Source organism: Rhinolophus sinicus, chromosome 3 (genome assembly GCF_057876585.1).
Source record: "Rhinolophus sinicus isolate RSI-liver-muscle chromosome 3, RSI-T2T, whole genome shotgun sequence".
Taxonomy (NCBI): Eukaryota; Metazoa; Chordata; class Mammalia; order Chiroptera; family Rhinolophidae; genus Rhinolophus; species Rhinolophus sinicus.
Window position 1 is genome coordinate 137840759 of NC_142503.1, and position 9364 is coordinate 137850122.

Here is a 9364-nt window from a genome sequence, read left to right on the forward strand (position 1 = left end):
CGCCGGGCGAAGTTCCTGCGCCAGCGTACGTGAGAGTCTGAGAACCCGGAAGTTACGTTGTAGGCGCGCGTCCGGGGGCGGGAGTCAGCTGAGTTGCCACGGCGAGGTTGGGATCACCTGGGCTCCACTAAAGGCAGCGGGTGATCTCTTGCCGGTGGGAGTGGGGGGCAGGACTGCGCCAGATTCAAGGGGGAGGGCTACCCGGTCTTGTCGCTCTATAAGGCGTGAGCATAAAAATCCTCAGGACTTTAAAGAGGAGGAATCGGTAGCGGATCGCCAGGACCTGTCAGATCACTGTCGAGGCTGGGGAGTGGCAGGCTCCAATCCGGGGTGACAGGGATCCCTGGGGGGGAGCCCTGTTGTAATCCCTAGGCCCGGGACGGAGAGTCCAGAGGCCGGACACCATGGCGTCCATCCTGGATGAATACGAGGACTCCCTATCCCGCTCGGCCGTCTTGCAGCCCGGCTGCCCCAACGTGGGCATCCCCCACTCGGGTAAGGGAGGGGAGGGCGCTGCTGCTCTTCTCAGCTCTCCTGGCACCTGCGTGTGGGAGGAGTGGGGAGGGGGCCTCCAAAAGCTCTGGTTCACCTCCTGGAAGTGCAGTCTGGGTCTAGGCCCCTGATTCTCCTGAGCCTTTCTTGGCCCCTAAGTTAGTGGGTGGTAGAAGTTTGAAAGAACCCCAAGAGCAGCCGCGTGATCTAGACCCTGCCACTAGGGTCCTATAAGAGGGAACTGGGACCCAGATAAGGAAGTGACTTGCCCACAGGACTGCAGTTGGGAGAACTGAGAATAGGCTTCAAGCTTCATCTAATTCTGTGCTTTTCTCACCAGGCCCCTTCTGGAGGTGGGAGGAAGAGAGTGGGCAAAGAAACTAGTGAAAGGATGATGTTGTAGGGGAAGGAGCAATGATCCTAGATGGAATTTGTCACTGAACAGGAGAAAATGAAATATTTTAGGCTTTTGCTAAAGCTGGGTGCAGCCTGGTATTGAGGGGAAATTTTTGTAGAAAATAGTATAGAGTTGGCAGAGGGGTCTGAAGTGCTGAGGTATTTTGGGCAATGGTAAAGGAATGAGAGTAAATGCTAGAAAGTAGCTTCAGTTTGTTAACCAGCTGCTTGGAACAGTTTTCCAGGACTCCCTCTGCCCTCATTCTTCTGTAGACATACTGAGTGTTACTGCGTGGGCAGGGAGGAGGGGAGAGAGTAGAACTAGGTGACTTTTACTTGAGCTGGGGTTGTAGGGCCAAAGACTGCTAAGGGAAAACGCCCAACCCTTTCCCCCATTACCACTGGGAGCAGGTACATCATGGGGTAACAGTATCCCAAGGTTTCAAAAAATCAGCCCCTCCAATGCTGTCAGAAGTGTGGGGAACAGCCCAGTATCCCTAATGTAGAGGTGATCAGCAAACTACTTGACATATTTATATTAAACTGTTTGTTAATCGAGGTCCTGGAGTAGGAATATGTTGGGAAAGTGGAGAGGAGCACTGCTTTTTAATTGTTGTTGTTGCCTCTCCTTGCCCTTCCTCCGTCTCTTCCATAGCTAACCTTTTTTTTGCTTTTCCCCTGTAGGGTATGTGAATGCCCAGCTAGAGAAGGAAGTGCCCATATTCACAAAGCAACGCATTGACTTTACCCCTTCTGAGCGTATCACCAGTCTTGTCGTCTCCTGCAATCAGCTCTGCATGAGCCTGGGCAAGGATACACTGCTCCGGTAAGTGAGGGCTCAAAAGATGTAGGATTAGGGAGTGGAATGGTGGTATTTGGGGATTCTTAACTGACTCAGGCCTTTCTACCCACCTGGGTAGGTGAAACAATAGATTTGGAATTTTCAGGAAATAGCTTTCCCAAAGAGAACCAATGTAGCACAGTAGTTCAGAATCAGATAGACCTGGATTCAGATCCCAGCTCTCCCCCTTACCAGCTATGGAATCTTGAACAAGTCACTTAGTCTCTCTAAATGTGTCCCTTCATCTGTTAAAAGACAGTACCAAGCCACCAAGTTAGTCACATGGATCAGTGGAACTGTCTAGAGTCCTGAAATAAATCCACTCTAAATAGAAATAATGTATCTTAATAAAACTGGAAATAAATAAATAAAATACATGGCAAAGGTGTTAGCAAAATTGTTTATCTGGGATAAAACAGCTAAGCCTCTATCACAAAAAATGAATTCTAGGTGGAATAATTATTTAAATATAAAAAATAAACAATGTGAATATTAAAAGAAATTTAATAAATTTCTGTGTTCTTGGACTGAAGGAATACCGTCATATTTAAACTAGAAAATCCACATGCCACAGGAAAAAGGTAGATGTATTTGATTACATAGTAATTGCTATTGTGACAAAAAACAACAACACAGCACATGAATCAGGTCAAGACAAAAGATGGTGGAAAAATAATGTTTTTCCACATGACTAACAATTTACATCCTTGTTTCTTAAAAAGGCCTTGCAAGTTAATAAGAAGACAACTTAGTAGGAAAGGGAGGGCAAAGAATATAAACAAGCAATTCACAGAAGAGAAACTCTAAATTTCTACTAAACATCTGAAAATATTTTTAACCTCTGGGAAATGCAAATTAAAATAATAGCAAGATGCCATTTTTTAAAAAACCTATCAGATTAGCAAAAATTAAAAACAGTAATATGTGTTGCTGGTGAAGATACACAGAAGTGGGCTCTCATACACTACTGGTGAGAGTATAAATTGCCACCATCTTTTGGAAAAGTAACCTGGCAATGTCTATTATAATTTTACATATATATAACACTGACCCAGCAATCCCATTTTGGGGAATACCTAACCATAGGAAGAAAAGTACCAGCTTTGCAAGGATATAGATACAAGGATCTTGATTATAGCATTATCTGTGGTAGGAAAAACTGGACCCGAGCTGAATGCCCATCACCAGGAAAATGATGATTATATTATGATTCTGCCATAACAGGGAATATTATGCAGTTATTAAAACAATGAGTTAGAGCTGATTCTGTTGACCCAGTAGAATATTCATGAAATATCGTTATGAATCAGGTAGACCTGGATTAGCAAATTACTTGACATATTGATATTAAAAACCTGAGAAAAGAAAGTTATAAACTAGTATACACACACACACACATACACAATATGAAGGCATTTTTGTAAAAACAGTGACAAAACAACCCTATTAATGTTATAAGCATGGAGAAAGATGTTAATATCAGTTTCTCCATTGAGATTAATGGGGATTTGAGAAGAAAATTTTCAGCTTTTTCTTTATACATGTTTGCACTGATTTCTTTAGGTAGCATGAGCATATAATTTGAAAAGAATTTAATAAGGGAAATATAATTCAAACAGGAGCACTCCTCAAAGTTATTGTGAAGATTAATTGAGATCATACTAGATTGAACTCTTGGCGTGGTGCTTGATATATAGAAAGTGCTCAGTAACCATTAGCTACTATTTGTTGTTCGTTCTTTACCCTACCAATCTGGGATACCCCTGCCCATCTTCCCAGATGCACTGGAGATCGGTTGAGCAGAGGGAAAAGACTTTTCTGCTTAGTGACTTCTCAAAATGAGATGGGGGAATCCTCAAAACTGAAGGTTCTTAAGTAGGACCCTATATGTGGTTTAGCGTTCCCTTGGGATTGCATTCAGAGTTTTCGTGTATCTGTAGATGTCAGGGAAGAAAGGCTGTGGGTCTCATCAAATTATAAAGAGGTCTGTGATTTTGAAAAAGGCTCTGCCCTTTTCGGGAGTGATGCTGACTCTTGTCCCGACAGCATTGACTTGGGCAAGGCAAGCGAACCCAACCACGTGGAGCTGGGGCGCAAAGATGACGCCAAAGTTCATAAGATGTTCCTGGACCACACTGGTACGTGCGGTGGAGGTCTGCGGTGGGGGCGGGGTGGGGTGAGGCTGAGGTGAAATCACTGCCTGGGTGGGTGGGATCTGAGGCTGGTAGGGGCAAGGAGGAGGCCCAGGGTGGGAACGGCAGCATCTTCTAGGGTGCCATGCTCTCCCCCACTCCAGGCTCTCACCTGCTGATTGCTCTGAGCAGCACCGAGGTCCTCTACGTGAACCGTAATGGACAGAAGGTACGGCCACTGGCACGTTGGAAGGGGCAGCTGGTGGAGAGTGTGGGCTGGAACAAGGCCCTGGGCACTGAGAGCAGCACAGGCCCCATCCTGGTCGGCACTGCCCAAGGCCAGATCTTTGAAGCAGAGCTCTCAGCCAGTGAGGGTGGGCTTTTCGGCCCTGCCCCAGATCTCTATTTCCGTCCATTGTACGTGCTAAATGAAGAAGGAGGTCCAGCACCTGTGTGCTCCCTCGAGGCTGAGCGGGGCCCTGATGGGCGTGTCTTTGTTATTGCCACCACTCGGCAGCGCCTCTTCCAGTTCATAAGCCGAGCAGCAGAGGGAGCCGAGGCCCAGGGCTTCTTGGGGCTCTTTGCTGCCTACACTGACCACCCACCACCATTCCGGGAGTTCCCCAGCAGCCTGGGCTACAGTGAATTGGCCTTCTATACTCCCAAATTGCGCTCTGCACCGCGAGCCTTTGCCTGGATGATGGGGGATGGCGTGTTGTATGGAGCATTGGACAATGGGCGTCCTGACTCCCTGCTGAGCGAGGAGCGAGTCTGGGAATACCCAGAGGGGGTAGGTCCTGGGGCCAGCCCACCCCTGGCCATCGTCCTGACCCAGTTCCACTTCCTGCTGCTGCTGGCAGACAGGGTGGAGGCAGTGTGCACGCTGACAGGGCAGGTGGTGCTGCGGGATCACTTCCTGGAGAAGTTCGGCCCACTGAGGCACATGGTGAAGGACTCCTCCACGGGCCACCTGTGGGCCTACACCGAGCGGGCTGTCTTCCGCTACCATGTGCAGCGGGAGGCCCGGGATGTGTGGCGCACCTACCTGGATATGAACCGCTTCGACCTGGCCAAAGAATATTGTCGAGAGCGGCCTGACTGCCTGGACACAGTCCTGGCTCGGGAGGCCGATTTCTGCTTTCGCCAGCATCGTTACCTGGAGAGCGCCCGCTGCTATGCCCAGACCCAGAGCTACTTTGAGGAGATAGCCCTCAAGTTCTTGGAGGCCCGACAGGAAGAGGCTCTGGCTGAGTTCCTACAGCGAAAACTGGCCAGTTTGAAGCCAGCTGAGCGTACGCAGGCCACACTGCTGACCACCTGGCTGACAGAGCTCTACCTGAGCCGGCTGGGGGCTCTGCAGGGTGACCCAGAGGCCTTGACCCTCTACCGGGAAACACGGGAGCGCTTCCGTGCCTTCCTCAGCAGCCCCCGCCACAAGGAGTGGCTCTTTGCCAGCCGGGCGTCCATCCACGAGCTGCTCGCCAGCCATGGGGACACAGAACACATGGTGTACTTTGCTGTGATCATGCAGGACTACGAGCGGGTGGTGGCATACCACTGCCAGCATGAAGCCTACGAGGAGGCCCTAGCTGTCCTTGCCCGCCACCGGGACCCCCAGCTCTTCTACAAGTTCTCGCCCGTCCTCATCCATCACATCCCCCGCCAGCTGGTGGACGCCTGGATTGAGCTGGGCAGCCGGCTGGATGCCCGGCAGCTCATCCCTGCCCTGGTGAACTACAGCCAGGGTGGCGAGGCGCAGCAGGTGAGCCAGGCCATCCGCTACATGGAGTTCTGCGTGAACGTGCTGGGAGAGACTGAGCAGGCCATTCACAATTACCTGCTGACGCTTTATGCCCGAGGCCAGCCAGCCTCACTACTCGCCTACCTCGAGCAGGCTGGGGCCAGCCCACACCGAGTGCATTACGACCTCAAGTACGCACTGCGGCTCTGCGCGGAGCATGGCCACCACCGTGCCTGTGTCCACGTCTACAAGGTCCTGGAGCTCTATGAGGAGGCCGTGGACCTGGCCCTGCAGGTGAGCCGATCTAAGATGGGCCTGGAGCACAGCAGCTTCAGATGCTGAAGGGTTGGGGGGGGTGACTGTGGCTGGGGGCTGCGGCCTCCTTTGTAGAGAAGTGCTGTAGTGTAGGGGTTAAGAACACGGACGCCAAAGTCAGGATATGAATTCAGATTCTGCCTCTCGGGCTAGTTTCTGAATCTCTCTGTGCTTCAGATGATTCAGCTGCAAAATGGGGGTAATATGGTAGTACTTTCCTCAGAGGGTTGATTAAAGTACTGTGTATGAAAAGCACTCAACATAGGCCTGGCGCTTAGGTAAGTTCTACGTACATGCCAGCTATTGTATTATGGTCACAGTTGCAGAAGGGGAAGATGCTGAGTGACATTTCTCAAATCATGGATTATCTCCTAAAGGACTTAATCAGAATGTCTGTGGGCGGGGCCCAAAAATCTGTGTTTCGTTTGCATTCCCCAGGTCATTTTCAAACTCACTAAAATTGAAGCCCCACAATTATAAGTAGCTTTTCCAAAGCTGTGACAGAGACAGGCCTGTCACTGGGACAGGTACCTCCCAGCCCTGGAAGCCCTGCCTTGCTTGCTGCCGGGACTGCTGGGAGTCCTGCCTTCCAGCCTCTCCTCAGGCCCAGGGTCTCCCAGGGCATCTGTGTCTTTTATGGTCTCTCCTGGGTGGGGAGGGGCTAGACCCTAACACACACGGTCTCCCCTCAGGTGGATGTGGATCTGGCCAAGCAGTGTGCTGACCTGCCTGAGGACGATGAGGAGCTGCGCAAGAAGTTGTGGCTAAAGATTGCCCGGCACGTGGTGCAGGAGGAGGAGGACGTGCAGACGGCCATGGCCTGCCTGGCCAGCTGCCCCCTGCTCAAGATTGAGGACGTGCTGCCCTTCTTTCCGGACTTCGTCACCATCGACCACTTCAAGGAGGCGATCTGCAGCTCACTGAAGGCCTATAACCACCACATCCAGGAGCTCCAGCGGGAGATGGAAGAGGCCACAGCCAGCGCCCAGCGCATCCGGCGAGACCTGCAAGAGCTGCGGGGCCGCTATGGCACCGTGGAGCCCCAGGACAAATGTGCCACCTGCGACTTCCCCCTGCTCAACCGCCCTTTTTACCTCTTCCTCTGTGGCCACATGTTCCACGCTGACTGCCTGTTGCAGGCCGTGCGGCCCGGCCTGCCCGCCTACAAACAGGCTCGGCTGGAGGAGCTGCAGCGAAAGCTGGGGGCTGCTCTACCCCCCACCAAGGGCTCTGCCCGAGCGAAGGAGGCCGAGGGTGGGGCTGCCGCAGGGGGACCCAGCCGGGAACAGCTCAAGGCTGACCTAGATGAACTGGTAGCTGCTGAGTGTGTGTACTGTGGGGAGCTCATGATCCGCTCCATTGACCGGCCCTTCATCGACCCCCAGCGCTACGAGGAGGAGCACCTCAGTTGGCTATAGGAGGGAGTCACCCTGTTGGGTGGGCAGGCAGGTGGGGGCAGCTGTTTGCTGCTTTTGGGAAGGCTACGTCGCAGTGTGTGCTCAGTCATCTGGAGACTGCAGGGGGAGTGGAATTATAGCTGTCGCCCATGAGGGGTCAGCACCTGCCAGCCGCTTGTGCGGTTCTTCAGAGCTGCCTTGGAGCGGCTGTTACCCGGATCAGCCTGCCTCCCAGCCTGCCGGGATATGAGCCCGGAGAGGTCACAAATCTGACCGAATTCCTGTCCCCCTGCACCTAACAGCTCGTTTTTCCTTTTCACTCTCCGCACACAGCCTGTTCACCGAGAGTGAGAGTACCATTCTTCCATTTCACTCTGTGTGCCTCTTCTCCGAAGAAGCCCTGTCTCCTGTCTGCCCCCGGGTCCCAGAAATGAAAAGAAAACCTCTCCCAAGTCCTGGGCATGAGGGGTGGGAAAGGTGGTGGGCATGCTCTTGTGCACACTGGAGCTCCAATGTGAGGGGTGCCCTGGGAAGAGGGCCTCAGGGGGACAGTGGGAGCTGCTGATGGGATGGAGAGAATTAAACTGTCTGCACTGCTCTGATGGCTCTGGAGTTGATGGCATTGTGTTGATGCTGAACTAAAGGGCGTGTGAGTGATCTCCAGGAGTGGTTGGGGTGCCACAGGGAGGCTGCCAGGTCCCTGCATGCTTTCAAGCCTTGGCCCTTGCTCCTTCACCTGGAGGTGTGACAGGACGATTTTGCCATTTCTTGCTGGCTTCCTTGTGTCTCCACTCTATCCTTTCCGGCTCCAGGCTTCTGTTGGAAATTACCACCCACCATCTTAAGTTTGGAGTAGTAACTGTTCCTCCCTTTGGCCAGCAGGTGGTGCCATTTCCCACAGAATTCTTTGTTCTCTGGCAGCTGGAGGCGCTGATTGGTCCTTTTCTCCACCAGTGCTTCCTCAGTCTATTCCTTCCCTAGTTTCCTAAGAATTTTCTGGGAGTCTCCACTGCCTAACCATGAATCTAAGCCCCTCATTCTTCCTACCCCCACTAGCCCTTACACATGCTAGATGTTGCTTTTGCCCCTCTCTGTCAGCCTGGATCTCTGCGTGCCCAGGTTCTGCCCAGCTTTAATACTGCCATACCACTGTTTGGCATTTAGCCATAATGTTGAGGTTCAACATGGAGGTGAGACTGCCACTGCCACCATCCATGGCATTTGGCAGATATGTTTTCTTTCTATCTAGTCCTGTGACCTGCCCCTCCCTCCAGATTACACTTTTGTTGTGGCTGGCGGCTAAGCCACAGCTAAAGAGTCCTGGAGCGGAGTGTTCCTGTGACATCAGCTGAGCACCTTTTGCTCCGTGGACTGGTGTTCACAGTCCAGTGCCTGGCCCTATGGGTGTGGTCTATCAGCTGCCAAACTGAAATAAAAGAACAAATGAGTGTTCCCGGAATCAGGCTGGGGTCAGGGCACCTGGCTGGTGCGTGCAGGCTTCTCTGTCTCCCTGCAGCCAAATCCTTTCCCAAGACTTATCTCCTGCAGTCCAGGTGGAATCTTGCCCTGCAGAGTTTCCCAACCACTAGAACAACAGGGGCTTTTCAGGCCTCTGCCAACTTAGAGGGCTGGAAACTGCCAATCTTTGATGAGCCTCAGACTCCCTATCTTCCCCCAGAAGCAAGAGTGGGAGTAAATGTGTGTGTGTGTGGGGGGGTCTCACTGGGTGGGTAGAGGGCATCGTAATCCTGTTCCCTTTCCATTGTTCCAGGAGGATTTGGACGGCTCCCACTCCCTCGCCCTATGTTGCCGAAGTCTCCCCCTCACACCTAGACATGCTCAATAGAGAGCTCGGGGGTACTGTGTCCCCCCTCAATCAGTTGCGTATTAGGTATAAACCTTGGCCTGCCATTGGCTGGTCACTTGCTTAGAACAGCTTTGGGCTTGTCTTTGCACATAATGGATGCTTAATACATGTTAGTTAAACAAACTACCCTATTGCTCCCTCCTTCCAGAGCACTTGGTTAAGACAGCCTGGGACTCCCCTGCC

The 9364-nt window shown here is 52.0% G+C and overlaps 1 protein-coding gene across 2 annotated transcripts; it reads left to right on the forward strand.

Moving 5' to 3' along the window:
* The first annotated feature begins 67 nt into the window (after positions 1-67).
* On the forward strand, positions 68-7916 carry VPS18 (VPS18 core subunit of CORVET and HOPS complexes). Of its 2 annotated transcripts, XM_019725459.3 has the most exons (5): positions 68-495; positions 1573-1714; positions 3776-3867; positions 4026-5896; positions 6610-7916. In XM_019725459.3, the coding sequence occupies exons 1-5, from the start codon at positions 405-407 to the stop codon at positions 7333-7335; spliced, it is 2922 nt and encodes a 973-aa protein (XP_019581018.1). In that variant the 5' UTR covers positions 68-404; the 3' UTR covers positions 7336-7916. The 2 variants fall into 2 exon arrangements, with proteins under 2 accessions (XP_019581018.1, XP_019581019.1); XM_019725460.3 differs by lacking the exon at positions 68-495 and having other exon boundaries at positions 1577-1714; positions 3733-3867.
* Positions 7917-9364: the final 1448 nt, after the last annotated feature.

Coding starts and splice junctions, on each gene's coding strand:
- VPS18 (XM_019725459.3), top strand. CDS start 405: ATGGCGTCCATCCTGGATGAATACGAGGACTCCCTATCCCGCTCGGCC. Junction 1,715..3,775: donor GGCAAGGATACACTGCTCCG/GTAAGTGAGGGC, acceptor TTGTCCCGACAG/CATTGACTTGGGCAAGGCAA. Junction 3,868..4,025: donor GATGTTCCTGGACCACACTG/GTACGTGCGGTG, acceptor CCCCCACTCCAG/GCTCTCACCTGCTGATTGCT.